Genomic DNA, 17,675 nt, shown 5'->3' on the forward strand with positions numbered 1-17,675 from the left:
TGAAATAAAATAATAGCAATTTTGTTGGTCTTAAAAGATTTTTAAAACAAGTTTTCTCCTGCGAGTATTTTTTCCCTCCTTCCTTCCTTCCTTCCATCCTTCCTTCCCTTTTTGTTCTCTTCTCTTCTCTCTTTCTCTTTTTCTTTCTTTTTCTTTTCCTCTTCGACGGAGTCTCAGTCTGTTGCTCAGGCTGGAGTGCAGTGGGACGATCTCAGCTCACTGCAACTTCTACTTCCTGGGTTCAAGCAATTCTCCTGCCTCAGCGTCCTGAGTAGCTGGGATTACAAGCATGTGCCACTAGGCGCAGCTAATGTTTTTTGTGTTGTTTTGGTAGAGACAGGGTTTTGTCATGTAGGCCAGGCTGGTCTCAAACTCCTGACCTCAGGTATCCACCCACCTTAGCCTCCCAAAGTGCTGGGATTACAAGTGTGAGCCACCATGCCTGGCCCCTCCAACTATTTTCTATCCCTTCAAAAAAAAAAAAAAACTCAATTTATATTAGGTATACTGAGACATAAACATAATTTCAATGACATAAATCATTAGAGGCTGAGAGCCAAGGCATGTTCCTATACACTTATTAGCTTGTATGAATCATAAGATCAGAGTTTATTGTCCAGCTCTAATATATATATATAAAGTTAATTATTTTTATATAGCTAGTGATATTCACCGATTCTGGAATATGCTGACTTTTTTCTCTTTAAAATAATTTCAGGAGCAGATATGATAAGCATACATAATGAAGAAGAAAATGCTTTTATATTGGATACTTTGAAAAAGCAATGGAAAAGCTCAGATGATATCCTACTGGGCATGTTTTATGACACAGATGGTAAGCGATATCTACCTCATGGGACATGACTTTGTTCTTCTTTTTTTAATGTAGTAAAACTGATGGCTATTCAATTCTCTAGTTCAAGTTGATGATTCCTGTGGCCTCCAGGTGTTACATTTTCAGTGTGCACCTATGATCAAACCACAGCTTGTCCCTGTAAAGCTCAATGAGTTACACAGAGGAAAGTCACAGTTGATTCTTGTCTGGATTAAAATGTGGTTCTAAGGCTTGGTATTTTTGTAATATGGCATGATCGTAAAAGTTAGCATCAGCAACTAATAGGCTAAGGATAGACTAAATTATCATGGTTCTATTAAACAAATGTATTTATCATCACTACAGACAAATATAAAGTACATATGTAAATATTTTCAAATGAAGTGAAATTACTAAGGTTACTACTAATATTTTAACTATTTTTCTTGACCTTTTTCCCATGAGAATATTATACATATTTTTTTTTCAAAAATTGGATTATCTTCAGAACCCTCTTAAATCAATAGCTTTTGATAATTTGGCTATACACAGGATATACTTCTCCTTCTAATTTTAATCCTACAACCAAATGTTTAGACCAGACATACCTTATTAACTTTCCACCTTTAATCCTATATCCTTTTTGGCTTTGAATACCTTTTAAAACTGTCATAATGTTGAAAATATTTCTTAATTGACAGATGCAAGTTTCAAGTGGTTTGATCATTCAAATATGACATTTGATAAGTGGACAGACCAAGATAATGGTGAAGATTTAGTTGATACCTGTGCTTTTCTGAACATCAAGACAGGTGAATGGAAAAAAGGAAATTGTGAAGTTTCTTCTGTGGAAGGAACACTATGCAAAACAGCTAGTAAGTATGACCGAAAGTGTTTTTCCATTCTAGGAGAAGCAGGGAAAGTAGGGCCAGTTTTAGAATAATTTTATTTGAGATAAGTGTGCCTCATTAAATAGAATAAGGCTGGGTATGGTGGCTCGCACCCGCAATCCCAGCACTGTGGTAGACTGAGGCGCTGAATTGCTTGAGCGCAGGAGTTCAAGACTAGCTTGAGCGAAAACTCATCTCTACAAAAAAATACAAAAACTAGCAGGGTGTGGTGGCGTGCACCTGTAGTCCCAAATATGTGTGAGGCTGAGGTGGGAGGATCAGTTGAGCCTGGGAGGTTGAGGCTGCAGCAAGCAGTGACTGAGTCATTGTACTCCAACCTGGGCAACAGAGCAACGCTCTCTCAAAAAAAAAAAAAAAAAAAAAAAATAGGGAATAAGACTTCAGAATGTTTTAATAGGATGGTTTACTCTCAAGTCTCTTGGAACTCAAATTGTAATTCTCTTACATTTAGGAGGTAAGGCCAGATCACATGAAATAGGCATACTTTTAGTTTATCTGCTTAGTGTTTGCAAGAGATCAAAAATTTCTTGTTCAAAGGAATTATTATAATCTCTTTACATGTGAATTGAGTGAGCAGAAGTGGTGAAGAATAATCATGTATAATTCCAGAATCCTCATGTTACTTTACAAAGAATTAGATTCTCCATAAGAACTAACATCCTTTGTTTAGGCAAACAAAAACTACATCATAGTTTATAATTCATTTGGAGTTAAAATATTTTCTTCTGACCCATCAGAAGGTTTTTTAATGAACAGAATTATCCTGGCCCACAACAGTATTTTGATGTTATTTGTTAAAACACTACACAAAGTTTGTTGTTCTAAGTTTTAAAAAGTAAATGTTTTCTCATTAAAGAAACCTAAATTTTCAAAATGGGGGCTGGGTACAGTGGCTCATGCTTGTAATCCCAGCACACTGTGAGGCTGAGGCAGCCTGGTCAACATAGCAAGACCACCATCTCTCATCTTCACACTTGAGAAATCAGTGTGAGCCTAGCATTGTGATAAGAGTTTCTGTGAACATATTAAGCGAAATAATAAGTTGAGGTAATGGGTTAATTAGTACAGGAAAGGTAAAAGCAACATTTTTGGGGTATGGACCCGATAGCTTATTTAGCTGACCTTACTTTAGGATGTGGTGTAATAGGTAGCACAGAGAATTTTGGATTCTCTGATAGGTTCAACTCCTATAGTTGTAGAAATAAGAGGATTTTAACCTCTATTATTTATCAGAGTAATTCTTTTGTCAGACATATTTCCTATGTTTGGGGTGGGATGCTGGAAATTAGAACAGGCATTGAGATATTTCATATGCAGAATGCTAGTGTAAGTGGTAGGAAGTTTTTTCATAGAAGATATGTGAGCTGGTGATAGTGGAATTGAGGATATGCTGTTTGAATTCATAAACACAGGGTGGTTAAGGCCAGGTGTGGTGGCTCATGCCTGTAATTTAGCACTTTGGGAGGCCAAGGTGGGCAGATCACATGAGGTTGGGAGTTTGAGACAAGCCTAACCAACATGGAGAAACCCCATCACTACTAAAAATACAAAATTAGCTGGGCATGGTGGTGCATGCCTGCAATCCCAGCTGCTTGGGAGGCTGAGGTGGGAGAATTGCTTGAACCCAGGAGGCAGAGGTTGCGGTGAGTTGAGATCACACCATTGCACTCCAGCAACAACAGTGAAACTCTGTCTCAAAACAAAAACAAAAACAAAAACAAAAAACAAAAAACAAGTGTGGTTACAAGGAAGGTCTGGGAAATGAAATTGGTATACAGTTCTGGCAAACATATAGTGTGTAGTGCTCCTAGGAAAATGGTAGTAGTTAGGGCATTTATTACGATAATATTCATGTATTCTGCTATCAAGAAGAAGGCAGATGAACCTGTGATATAGTCAATGTTGAAATCTGAGACTAACTCTGACTCCTTCTGTTAGATCAAAAGAGGCTCGGTTAGTTTCTCCTAGGGTGGAGATAAATCATATTATGGCTAGGGGCCATGATGGCAGGAGCAATCAGAGGAATTCCTGCACTGTGATGAGTGCATGCAAGTTAAATGAGCCACTTACCGGTAGAACTGATAGCAGGATAATGGCTAGGATGACCTCATATGAAATTGTTTGGGCTACAGCTTATAATGTGCCGATTAGTGCATAATTTGAATTGGTTGCTCATCCTGATCACAGAATAGAGTAGATGGCTAGGCTTGATGTGGCTAGTATCAATAGGAGGCCCATATTAAAATTAATTAGAGGATCTGGTATAGGGAGGGGAGTTCATAAGAGGAAAGTGATAGAAATGGTGAGGGTTGGACTAATAATAAAAAGGGTAATAGTAGATACTGAAGGTTTAGGGTTCTTTGGTGAAAAGTTTTATTGCATTAATGAATGGTTGGAGCAGTCCTTAGGGACCTATAATGTTAGGTCCTTTGCATAGTTGTATATGGCCTAAGATTTTTAATTCTATGAGTATAAGGAATGCTATAGCAATTAGAGTGAGAATAATAACTAGAAGAAAGTTAATTTTAGGCATATTGTTAAAAAGAGCAGTTGAACCTCTGATTATAAAGTTTTAAGTTTTATGCAGTTGCCAGGGTCTGCCATCTTAAAACCTGTTCTTGGGTAGGGTGTGTGATGATTTGTTAGACTGAGATAGCATCATCTATGGGGCGAGGATGCTTTATGAAATGGGCCCTATTTCTCTTGTCCTTTCATACTGGGAGAAATGTTAAATAGATAGAAACCGACCTGTACTACTCCTGTCTGAACTCAGAGCATGTAGGACTTTAATCATTTAACAAACAAACCCTTAATAGCAACTACACCATTAGGATGTCCTGATCCAACACTGAGGTCATAAACCCTATTGTTGATATGGACTCTTAGAATAGGATTGTTCTGTTATCCCTAGGGTAACTTATTCTGTTGACCAAATTATTGGGTCAAAGTGTGTTAACTCACTTAGATTAGTGCAGTCTTAGTTTAGGTGGTTTGGAGGTTGAATTATGCTCTGAGGTCACCCCAACCAAAATTTTTAATGCAGGGACCGTAGGCTAGGGTTATAGGCTTTTTTGAGTTTTAATTTTTATTCATGAATTAGAGCTCCATAGGGTCTTCTCATTTTACTTGTTCATATCTGTCTCTTCAGGGATAGGTCAGTTGCACTGATTAAGAGACACCGGAACCCTCATGTGGCCATTCATACAAGTCCCTATTTAGGGAACAAGTGATGATGCTACCTTTGTACGTCAGGATACCGCTGTTGAACATTTGTCACTGGGCAGGCACTGCCTCTAATACTGGTAATGTAAAGGTAGTGTTTTTACTAAACAGACAGGGTAAAACTTGCCAAATTCCTTGTACTTTTTGTGATATTTCTTTAGAGCATACCTGTGTTGGATTAACTGTATAAATAATAGGATGCTTATTATATCACTTACTAATATTAGGCTGTTACCTGTGTTGAGATTCACTCAAAGTGGCTGGCAAAATATTAAGGGAAATGTTAGGGAAGTTTTAAGATTATAGTCTCAAACCTTTTAGAAGGCCAAAAGGTTTTAATGAGACCAGCTGAAGGCAGCCAATTCTTATCTTAGAGCATTAGATCATAGGGTACAGATTAGGAATAATAGAAACTTCCCCAGTTAAGTCTGTTTACCCTACATCCCTTTGTCTCTACTCTGTTTACTCATGTAAACTTTGTGCTGGATGGTCCTCTTTAGGGGGAGGTCAAAGAGGAATTACCCATTAATGGTGTTTACTCTGGGCCCTTGAAACCAAAACCTTGTATCATTCGTAAAACCACTCTTAACCATGTTAACTATCCACAAGTGTGTTGACTTAGAATCTCTGTTATTAAATCTATACTGAATAAATGTGAGCAGGAACAGGGAGTAGTGGTTAGTTGCAATCACCCTCTAAAAGCAGCTGACAACCATCCCTAGCCCACTCAAATTGCTGTACTGGATGTGTGAGTGTATTTCATTCATCTGTCAATTAGTCAGGGTCTACAGGACAGACCTCTGCAGATGGTGATCAGTGTCTCAGGTGGTGACCCTGACGTGATCAATGCCTGGTGACGTGATCACAGCTGGTGCCCGGGTGTGAGGAACGCCAGTGTGTTCAACATCTCAACTGTCAGTGGATGATTCCAGTCTGATGTAAGCTTATGCAGTGGAGAATATCTTCATGTTGCTTATATTAACATTATTGCTTCTAGTAAGTAATAGATTAATCTAATGTGATGTCAGTAGTTCAGTAGGGTGATGAGAATTTAAAATAGGTGTTGAGTCTGAATGCTTTCTTAATTGGTGGTTGCTTTTGGGCCAACTATGGTGATATTTTTTACCCTCTGTAGGAAGGTTGTTTCCTAGGGTCTAAAGAGCTGTCCCTCTTTAGAACAGTTAAACTTACAGGGAGATTAAGTAATTCTGTGGGTAAGTTTAAAGTTGAACTAAGATTCTATCTTGGACAACCAGCTGTCACCAGGCTTGGTAGGCTTGTCACCACTACTCATGAATTTTCCCACTATTTGCCACATAGGTGGGTGTCTTTCAGCTCTTCTTGAGTAGCTTGTCTGGTTTTAGGGTACTTGGCTCTGGTTCTCTGTAAAGTTAATTTCTAGTTAATGCATTATGCAGAAGGTAAGGGTTTGTCTTTACTTTTTAATGGTTTTCTTTCATCCTTCCCTTATGGTACTGTCTGTTGAGCCAGGGTGAAAATTTCTATCGCCTATACTTTTGTCTAAGGTGAATGGTTTGATTAAGATGGTTTAATAAAATTTTTAGTGAGGTTTGGGACTAGAGTTGGCTCAAAGTCATCAGGTCAAAGTGGATGCTTTGGGTTAAGCTACACTTTGGTTTGTCCAGGTGCACTTTCCAGTACACTTAACATGTTACGACTTTTCTCCTCTATATGTGCATAGAGAGTTTTTAGTAATAGTAATTTCTAGGACAGTATTTGAGGAGGGTGATGGGTGATGTGTGTGTGTGCTTCATGGCCTTATTCAGCCAAGCATTCTGCTGTTGGTTTATTGCTAAATCCTCCTTGAGCCTTTAGATTTCATAAAGGTTGTCATGAGATTATCTGGGTAAAGAAAATGTAGCCCATTTCCTGCCACCTCATAAGCTACACCTTGACCTAATGTTTTTATGTATATACTTGTGTTTATAGTCTTTTTGGGGTTTGCAGAAGATGACGGTATAGAGGCTGAAGGCAAGAGGTGGTGAGGTATATTGGGGTTTATCAGTTATATAACAGACTCCTCTAGAGGGATATGAAGCACTGCCAAGTCCTTTTGAGTTTTAAGCTGTTGCTTGTAGTATTCTGGCAAATGGTTTTGTTAATTTAACTATTAGAGTTTAGGGCGAAGCATAGTGGGGTATTTAATCCCAGTTTGGGCCTTAGCTATTGTGTCTTCAGGGTATTAAAGCCACTTTCATAGTATATTTTATTTCAGCTGGAGTTTTTTCACAACTTAGATGGAGCTTAGCTTTATTGACCGCAGATCTTAAACACTCTTTACACCGAGTTTCATTAGCTTGGGTTAATCATATGGCCGAGGGTGACTGGCACAAAATTGACCAACCCTATGTATCAGTACAGCTTAGTTAAGCTTTCATTTATTACTAAAGATTTATCACTGCTGTTTCCCATGGGGGTGTGGTAGAGCAAAGTGTTTTGAGCTGCATTTGTGTGTGCTTGATACCTACTCCTTTTGACTGGGTTGATCTTGAGCAGGCCCCCAAACTACGGCCAGCCCATGGGCCGCATGCGGCCCCCTGAGGCCATTTATCTGGCCCCCAACCACCGCTGCACTTCAGGAAGGGGCACCTCTTTCATTGGTGGTCAGTGAGAGGAGCACAGAAAGTGGCAGCCCTCCAATGGTCTGAGGGACAGTGAACTGGCCCCCTGTGTAAAAAGTTTTGGGACGCCTTATCTAGAGGGTATTTTCACTGGGGTGGGGATGCTTGCATGTGTAATCTTATTAAGAGTTAATAGAAAGGCCAGGACCAAACCTATTTTTTATGGGGTTGTGCAGACCCATCTAGACATTTTCAGTGTCTTACTTTGCATAATTAAGCTACATTAACTGCATAAATACTTAAGCATAAAATTAAAATATGAGAAGGAAAGAAGTAAGTATCATGGTCTTTAAAGTTGAATTGGCAGAGGTTTGCCTGAGAGGATTATTTATAAGTAGAATATAATTGATTTAGGATGTGATACATGAGGTAGCACTTTCAGAGGTGTATGCTCAAGGTATTATGTTAGTATTGGGGTGGAAGTTTAGTTATTGTATTTATTATATAAATGGAGGCTTAATTTAGCAGGAGGGTCTTAAGATTTTTAGGAAAATTACATCAATTTTGAGGGGTAGCTGTTGGGGTATTTTAAAATATGATTTCTGGGCTCTGACTGGGTTGCATTTTAGTCTCTTGTTTTTGGGGTTTGAGAAGGATACATTTACCTAGGTTGGTGGTAAAGTCAGAGATGGGGGGAGGGAGGGTTGTGGATTTAATTGGAAATTGTTTTTGAAAGTGAGTGTATGTGTGTGAGCGTTTCTCTACAAAAAGTTTTCTTTAAAAAAAAGTTTCAAAATATGAATTTGGGGTGTTTGAAACATGATACAAGCAACCATTTCCCCATTTTGCATCTTCAGTATTTTCCCTTCTACTTCCACTGTAAACCATACCTCCATATCCTGCTCTATTTCCTTACTTTACATGTGGAATTATGTACATTTTTCTTTCTTTTTTTGAAACAGATAGCGCTGTCACTGAGGCTGGAGTGCAGTGGCACGTTTGCGGCTCACTGCAACCTCTCCCTCCCGGGTTCAAGTGATTCTCCTGCCTCAGCCTCCTGAGTAGCAGAGACTACGGGCACATGCCACCATGCCCAGCTCGTTTTGTATTTTTAGTAGAGACGGGGTTTCACCATGTTAGCCAGGATGGTCTTGATCTCCTGACCCTGTGATCTGCTCACTTCAGCCTCCCAAAGTGCTGGGCTTACAGGCATGAGCCACCATGCTGGCCTACGTACATTTACTTGCTACAGCAGGATCCTTGACTACTATTAGTTTTACAGTGATTATCAAAGTATTCATCATAGTTTATTGGTAGTAGTATTCAACTTCAAATTTTTTTTTAAATTGGTTCTTTTCAGGTACTGCACCTCAGGGTGCCATTACATAAGCAAAGTTTTTTTTTTTATTAAACTGTATCTTCAAAACATCAGAAATGGTGAGTACATTCATACTAAAGTAGTTAGGGTCACAGTTGTCTACTTTTATGACATTTGTTTTCTATACTCTCCAACCAGAATCCTCTTGCTTCCTTTACCTCATTATTGTCTTTTCCTCAGGATCCTGTATTCTTTTCCACCAGACAAGCTAATGCATTTTGTTAGGCCTCTACATCTTTCTTTAAAAACTAAGTTCAAAACAGACAACAGAGACAATTAATGAGGCAAAGAAATAAGGATTTTAAGCTACGAATATATTGATACTAAGCTAGTAATAAAATTTATTTTAAATGATTGTGAATGTGTTTAAAGTCAATCCTATAATAAAGCGTAATTAAATTCTAATTTTTATTTTCTTTTGTCTTTTAGTCCCATACAAAAGGAAATATTTATCAGGTAAGTAATGACTTGGTCTTTAAATTTTTCCCACAATTAAAAATGTATCAAGCTGGGCGCGGTGGCTCACGCCTGTAATCCCAGCACTTTGGGAGGCCAAGGCGGGTGGATCACGAGGTCAAGAGATTGAGACCATCCTGGTCAACATGGTGAAACCCTGTCTCTACTAAAAATACAAAAAATTAGCTGGGCATGGTGGCGCGTGCCTGTAATCCCAGCTACTCAGGAGGCTGAGGCAGGAGAATTGCCTGAACCCAGGAGGCGGAGGTTGCGGTGAGCCGAGATCGCACCATTGCACTCCAGCCTGGGTAACAAGAGCGAAACTCTGTCTCAAAAAAAAAAAAAAAAGTATCAAAATTCTGGTATATTAAAATACTATTACAGATCCCTATATTAAAAATTACATAATATAAAGTAGAACAATTTTTATAATAATATAGAAGGGTCTCTTAGCTTAGTAATAAGACTCAATGTTTTATTCTACAATATGTAACTTTGTCTGGCTTCTTTTACTCAGGCTTTTTTTTTTTAGATTCATCTGTGTTGTGCACATTCACTGAATTTTTTTCCTAGGCTTCATAGTATTTTAGAAATATATCACATATTGTCCATTCTCTTGTTTATGGATATTTGGATCACTTCTGGTTTCAAACTAATTTGAATAGAGCTGCCTATGAACATTCTCATGCATCTTATTTTGGACCTATGTTATTTTCTTTTGAGTATATTCTAAAAAGTAGACAGCTGGGTCATAGGGCAAGTATATATTTAGATTTATTAGAAACCACCAAATAATTTTTCAAAATGGTTAAATCATGTTACATTCCTACTGGAAGCATGTGCAAGTTTCATTTGCTCCATGTTCATCCATTGATGGTACTGTCAATTTCTTTAATTTTAGCCATTCAGATCAGGTATGTAGTGATCTCTTGAGGTTTTAATTTTCATTTACCTGACAATGATGTCGAGCAATTTTCACATGATTATTCATTTGTATATCTTTTGTGAAAAGGCTTTTACCCATTTGTGGAGTTCAGTGGTGTGAGCTTGACACACTGTAGCCACGACCACCTGGGCTCAAGCAATTCTTCCACCTCAGTCTCCCAAGTAGCTGGGACTACAGGTGTGGGCTGCCACTGCCAGCTAATTTTTTTTTTTTTATACAGATGGGGTTTCCCCACGTTACCCAGGCTAGTCTCAAACTCCTGAGCTCAAGTGATCCACCCACCTTAGCCTCCCAAAGTGCTGAGATTACAGGTGTGAGCTGCTGTGCCCAGCCACCCATATTATTTTTATCAAGTTGCCTTTATTATTGGTAGGATTTTTTAAAGCAAATTTTGTTTCTTTAAATTTGGATATCAGCTGGGCATGGTGGCTAACACCTGTCATCCCAGCAGTTTGGGAGGCCAAGGTGGGTGGATCACCTGAGGTCAGGAGCTCAAGACCAGCCTGGCCAACATGGTGAAACCCCATCTCTACTAAATAATACAAAAATTAGCTGGGCGTGGTGATGGGTGCCTGTAATCCCAGCTAATTGGGAGGCTGAGGCAGAGAGAATTGCTTGCACCCTGGGAGGTGGAGGTGGTTGCAGTGAGCCGAGGTCGTGCTACTGCACTCCAGTTTCAGTGACAGAGTGAGACTTCATCTCAAAAAAAAAAAAAATTGGATGTGAGTCTTTTGTCAGTTTTCCTTTTGTGGGTTACTACAATAGGACTATGACAGAAGAGAAGGAAAGAAGTGCTGAGCTTGTGTGTATACAGGAATTACATCCTCATTGTTCAACAGGAGAAAGATAATATATAACAAGCGTTAGTGTTATATGCAGCAATTAGAACTCTTGTGGTAGGAATGTAAAATGCTGCAGCCTGTGAAAAACAGTGTGGTGGCTCTTCAAAAAAAATTAAAATAACTACCATTATGATCCAGCAATTCCACTTCTGAGTATGGATCCCAAATAACTGAAAGCAGGGACTCTGATATCTGTACACGTCTCTCTTTGATATTTGTGTATCTATGTTCATAGCAGCATCATTTGCCACAGCCAAAAGCTGGAAGCAATCCAAGTGTCCACTAATGGACGAAGGGATAAACAAAAAGTATTCTGTACATACGATGAATATCATTTAGCCTTAAAATTCTGACACATGCTATAACATGCATAACCCTGAAGGACATTAGGCTAAACAAAATACGCCAATCACAGGCCAGGTGCAGTGGCTGATGCCTGTAATTCCCCACATTTTGGGAGGCTGAGGTGGATGGATCACCTGAGGTAAGGAGTTCAAGACTAGCCTGGCTAGCATGGTGAAATCCCATCTCTACTTAAAAAAATAAAAATAAAAATTAGTTGGGTGTGGTGGCAGGTGCCTGTAGTCTCAGCTACTTGGGAGGCTGAGGCAGAATTGCTTGAATTCAGGAGGTGGAGGATGCAGTGAGCCAAGATTGCTCCACTGCACTGCAGTCTGGGTGAGACAGAGCGAGCCTCCAAAGAAAAAAAAGAAAAGAGAAGAGAAAAAGAGAGTAGGGGAGGGGAGGGGGAGAGGGAGGGAGGGAGGGAAGGAAGGAAGAAAGAAAGGAAAGAAGGGAGGGAAGGAAGGGGAAGGAGGGAAGGAGAGAGAAAGAGAATGAAGAAAGAAAGAAAGGAGAAAGAGGAAATAAGCCAGTTACCAAAGGCCAAATTCTGTATAATTTTTACCTACAGTATGAGGTACCTAGAGTAGTCAACCTCACCGAGAAACTGTTTGCCAAGGGTTAGGGCAGGGAGAAATGGGAGTTTATTAGGTACTTTCCATTTTACAAAATGAGTTGTTCTTTGAATGGATGGTGGTCATGTAGCATGAATTGAATGTAATTAATGCTACTGCTTACCTAAGATGGTATTTGTTATGTGTATTTCTTTAAATTGCATTTTAAATAAAATCAAGTAGTGGATGCGTGTTATTTAGACATGAAGATAAATAGCTGAAGCAACTGGAGTAGTTAACTTTAAGGAATGGATGTTCAGGTGCGTAGTAGTGGAGCAGAAGCACAGTATTCTCATTATGTATCTTCTAGAACTATGACTTTAAAGCTATGTAAATGTATTACTTTGGAAAAAATTTTAAAAAGATACATGTAAGTTGAAACATTTAGAAAAAAACAGGTCCATGGATTCAAAACCACAAATAGTTGAAAGATCTGGCAACATATGGTCTTCAGACTACAGGAAAAGTAATCGCTGAATTCATTACCTGTATGCATGTACATATGTGTGTATATGTAAATCTGTATTACTTAAATGTGTGTATAATTTAGTAAGTAAACACTCTGTGTCAGGCTTTCCCCTAAAGTTAAGACATTGAAGACAGAGCAATGAACAAAACAAAAGCTCTCAAGCATACATTCTAGTGAGAACGGTAAAAAAAAAAAAAATATGGTATGTGAGATGGTAACATATCCTATAGGGAAAAAAGGAAGATAAGGATGAATTCCAGTACAAGAAGGGAGCTATTGCCTTTTAGTAGGGTGGCCAGGGAAGGTCTCATTTGATAAGGCCTTGTTTTTGCAGAATGAAGACCTAAAGTCAAAGTAGAAGCCTATCATGTAGATAGGGATTAGGCTTAGTCTGACTTTAAGGAGTAATAGAGAATATGGAGTTGAAGCAGCAAGGAAACAAACCAATAGTTAAGTGTAGCTGCAATCTTGGCAAACAAGAGTTCTCCTTCATACCAAGTGTAAACTGGAAGACTCCTTTGGGAAGAATGCTTTCAACAGAATTAAGGTGTCCACAGTTGGATGCACCTAGTGTGGCAAGCAGACAGGAAAGGGGAAGTTAGTCCAAGCTGGGTTCAGCAAAGGTTACTGGAGAGGATGCACGAGTTAAATCTTCAAGAAGTAGACATCAGACAGGAGACAGAAGACAGTTTATCTGAGATGACAAATCAGGACCAAGGTAAAGGGTCCAATTTTTGCTGCCATTTATTACATGGAATTGGGCAAGTCATTTAAACCCTGTGCCTTGTAATTAAATGCACAGTTGACACTCATAACGTGAGGTTACAGCCCAACAAAATGTGTCACATCATTTTTGAGAAGTGGATATTGTACAGTTCGGGCCTCAGATGATTAGTGTTAAAACTAGGGCATGAAGGTAGCAGTTAGATAAATAGGAAACAAAAGAAAAATGTGTAGTCTTAAAAATAGAGAGGGAGTCTACAATTTCCAGATTGGATGACTGGGCAGTGGTTGTTTGCAAGAATTCAGGTTAGATTTGGAGTAAAGTGAGGCAACACACACATTTATCTATGGACTTACATAAAAGATTTGAATGGTTGAGATCAACCATGGAAAGCTTTGAGTGCACAAAGATGACTAGTTGTCTGAAAAATAGAAGAGAGCAATGTCAGGGAAGCCAAGTGAGGAGATATCTTCAAGGCTGGACAGCTAACAATCTAGTTGCCTCAGGTTCAACTAAAACATCCAACTGTTTATGCATTTAGTCATACAGAGATCATTAGTAACCTTTGCCACAGAAATTTCAGAAGAAATTTTGAGAAAATGGATTAAATGGGCTTAAAAAATGACAGAGAAGTGAAAGCTTGTTTCAGTGTTTGCTGTTTCAAGTAAGGAACATTGTTAGGCTAAAAAAAAAATTTCCTAAATTTTGTTTCTTTAAATTCATGGTAAATAGCTATTATATGCTTGGTCAGGCAATCAATGTTTCTTCCTTTCATTAATGACATAGATAATATATTTCCTAATGAAAAACTATCCTAACCTCCAGATAGAAACTATACATATTGTTTTAATAGACGCTCATCAGCTACCTTGACAACTGACTTTGTCATACATTTTAGTAGTATGCAGCTAGCTAACTAAAACCCATGGAGGCAACTTTGGCCAATGGTCAGTTGCAGAATTGAAAATACAAGCATATATACTTACTGTGTCCCACCGATCTTGGATGCTGTCCAGTTCTTAGGATACCAGGTCTTTTAATTTTTAAAGCTCTATGATTGAGTCTGTAAATAATTCTCAATTATCATATTTCAGACTTAAGTTGTTTTTCTATATTACTATCATGTAATCAATATTCAAAGTAGATGCTACTGATTATGAAGGTATTATTATACAGTCATTAGTAGACTCAGTGTGTTCACATTAGTAATGTTAAGGTTCTACACTGAAAATCAGCTATGTTAATTTTAACAAAACTAGGGGGCTGGGTACAGTGGCCCACATCTATAATCCCAGTACTTTGGGAGGCTTAGGGAGCAGATTGCTTGAGGCCAGCAGTTTCACACCAGTGTGGGCACATGGCCTAATTGTCTCTATTAAAAATACAATTATCTGGACATCGTGGCACATACCTGTAATCTCAGCTACCCAGGAGGCTGACGCACGAGAATCATTTGCACCCAGAAGGCAGAGGTTGCAGTAGCCAACTAATGGAAGAAACCCATTTAAAATCAGTTTACAGAATCTTGGCTTTTTTCATTTTCATGTCTTTAATAGTACCACCACCAAACCCACCCTCACACCTTACCAAATGTTTACTACCAAATTTTATTTCAGGATTAAAAAGATAATTCACTTGTGGCCATTTCCTCACTCCTCCCAAAAAATCCTGTCAATATTTGAAAAATATCAATGACTCTCCCTCACTTTAACAAATAATTTTGGCCAGATTTCTCTCACTAATCTTACATTCTTTCAGCTCTCATTTTAATAAGCACAGAATGACTATTATGAATATATTTAACAATCAAAAATCTGCCCAAAAAAGTAATTCTGAAAAATTTTCACATTCTTTAGTCTATTACTATATATAATACAAGTACCTGTCCAAAAGTATTTTCGTCCTCCTGACTTCTAAACCAAGTGATTTTCCTCAAATTAATTTATTAGACTGGATTCTTATAGAAAGATAAAAAGCGTTTAAATGGGCAAGAACTGCAAAGCTGTGCATACTTACAGAACTTTAGGGAAACCAAAGAATCAAAGAATGCAAAGACACACAAAAGCAAGGTACTTACTGCAACTCTTGGTGTTTTTTCAGTTAAACAAATCTTAAATTCCCAAAGCCAGGTGAACCATTAAACCTCAATAATATAACACAATATCTAAATACTACAATTCCTAAAGGGAAGAGTAAGTCTGAATTTGTATTCTTAGAAAGTAAAGCCAAGAAGACAAACTGGAGAATGGCGATTCCCATTTTAGGATCTTAAGTAGAGTGGAGAAGCACATAACTTCCTAGAAATTTTGAGTAATGTTCTTCAGGCTAAGAAATATAAATCTTAATAGTAATAAATGTGAAATTTTTCTTTTCTCACCAGTGTGGGAAATTCTCAACACAGAGAAATGTTTACACTAAACTACAGTTGTTCTCCCCAGAATATACTTGCAACTTGTGTATCTGCCTCTCCCATATATTGTCTTTTCCTTTTCAGATAACCACATTTTAATATCAGCATTGGTGATTGCCAGCACAGTAATTTTGACAGTTTTGGGAGCAATCATTTGGTTCCTGTACAAAAGACATTCTGATTCTCACTTCACCACAGTTTTTTCAACTGCACCCGAATCACCTTATAACGAAGATTGTGTTTTGGTAGTTGCAGAAGAAAATGAATATCCTGTTCAATTTGACTAAGCTTTTGGTAATCTTGCACTGATATCAACTAAATGCCTTGGCCGAGATTCTTGGGAAGGATTTTAATATAAAACTTGACATTGGATCTTAGAACTTTAATGGTATTCCTTATTTTTAGTAACATTATTTTATTTTTATGTATTCATCTGTTGTGACAAAATTTTTAGGTCCATTATAAAATCAGGTTTTAGAAATGATCATAGATCTAATGTAGTGATTTTAACCACCTCGTCAAATGCAGAATGTCACTTGAATGAAGGAAAGCTTTAAGTCCAAGAAGCAGATAAAAATAAAAGCCCAGCCTATTTGTCTCGCCTGATCTATCTTCCCTTCTATTTACTTACATGTTTATTAGTAAATATAAAATGGGAAATAAGGGATTTTAAGTACATCCCATAATCTTTGATAATGGTTACTTTGGCAGGTAATTCCTCTAGAATGTGTATCTCTTTTTATGATTTAGATGAAGAAAATTTTACAACTTTTTCAACACCCCTTAACACATAATTTTAGTTTCATTACTTTTACACACACCATTTTATCACGATTCAAGTTTTAATGGAAGTTTATAAATTTTTTCAAACAAAATATGATGGCTGTGTCCAGGAAGGCATGGAGAAAGCTGGCAATTAGGTTAACACTTACATATCACAGTGCCACTTTAAGGATTTCTCTCCTGCCACCATACCTTTTGTACCTCCCCTATACAAGATATATCTCATTCTCCTCAAGCATTTATAAATTTTTCTTTCAAAGACATGAAAACTAAGCAAAAACCAAAGAAAAACACTAAGTACAACTGTGGTGGTGATGATCAAAGTTTTTAGTACATTTATTGTACATTTTAAGAAAAAGGTGAAAAATCATCATTTGGGGAGTAAAAGAAAAAGCTGAGTGATTTTCCTCACCATCAATAACTCAAAAACAGGCAAGAATGTGTAGATTTCACGTAAATTAGTTATGTATCACTTATCAATGGGGACAGATTTTAAAAAATGCATAGCTAGGGAATCTCTGTGTGAACATCAGCGTGTACTTACATAAACCCAGATGGTATAGCCTATTTTGTTTCAAATGTGCACAGCATATTACTGTGCTGAATACTACAGGCAACTGTTAGTTAAGTGTTTGTGTATCTAAATAGAGAAAAGGTAAAAATATGGTCTACTATAGGAACACTGTTCTATATGTGTTCCATTGTTGACTGAAGTATACTGTTTATAAGTCTGAAGCTCAAAGAAAAGCAATCCCTCTCCTGAATCCACACTCCATCAATTATCTTATTTTCTTATGGGAGATACACTATCTCACTAGCTTGACTAATGGCAACAAAATCTCAGCTTGTGTAATCTTTTTATTGACCACATAAATTGAAAACACGCCTCATCACAATTAAAGACACTAACGAGACATGAGTAACTAAAGTGACAGAAAATTATCAACTGTGGCTACCTGGTAATTGAAAATGCAGGCATTATACTAACTTACACAATCATGCTCTGTAAGAGCTTTACATTTCTGAGATTTTGTGTAGTGATAAAGATGTCTATTTTATTATTGATAGGCTATTAATGTCAATAGTGAACATTACCCTGGAATTCCTGATTTTCCTACCCAAATTCTACCACTCCTTGAAGAACCACAGGCACAGTAAAAACATGGTGTATTATGGGAACTA

General features: G+C 37.7%; 1 protein-coding gene across 2 annotated transcripts in view; it reads left to right on the forward strand.

Annotated features, from left to right (window-relative positions):
- Positions 1 to 16,316, forward strand: part of LOC101046877 (CD302 antigen) — a 180,980-nt gene extending 164,664 nt beyond the window's left edge. For both annotated transcript variants that reach the window (XM_003921945.3, XM_010329845.3), the window contains 4 exons: positions 719 to 835; positions 1,516 to 1,689; positions 9,337 to 9,363; positions 15,795 to 16,316. In XM_003921945.3, the coding sequence (XP_003921994.1) occupies positions 719 to 835; positions 1,516 to 1,689; positions 9,337 to 9,363; positions 15,795 to 15,997 (521 nt within the window). In that variant the 3' untranslated portion in view covers positions 15,998 to 16,316. The remainder of the gene's footprint in view (positions 1 to 718; positions 836 to 1,515; positions 1,690 to 9,336; positions 9,364 to 15,794) is intronic.
- Positions 16,317 to 17,675: the final 1,359 nt, after the last annotated feature.

Source organism: Saimiri boliviensis, chromosome 5 (genome assembly GCF_048565385.1).
Source record: "Saimiri boliviensis isolate mSaiBol1 chromosome 5, mSaiBol1.pri, whole genome shotgun sequence".
Classification (NCBI taxonomy): Eukaryota; Metazoa; Chordata; class Mammalia; order Primates; family Cebidae; genus Saimiri; species Saimiri boliviensis.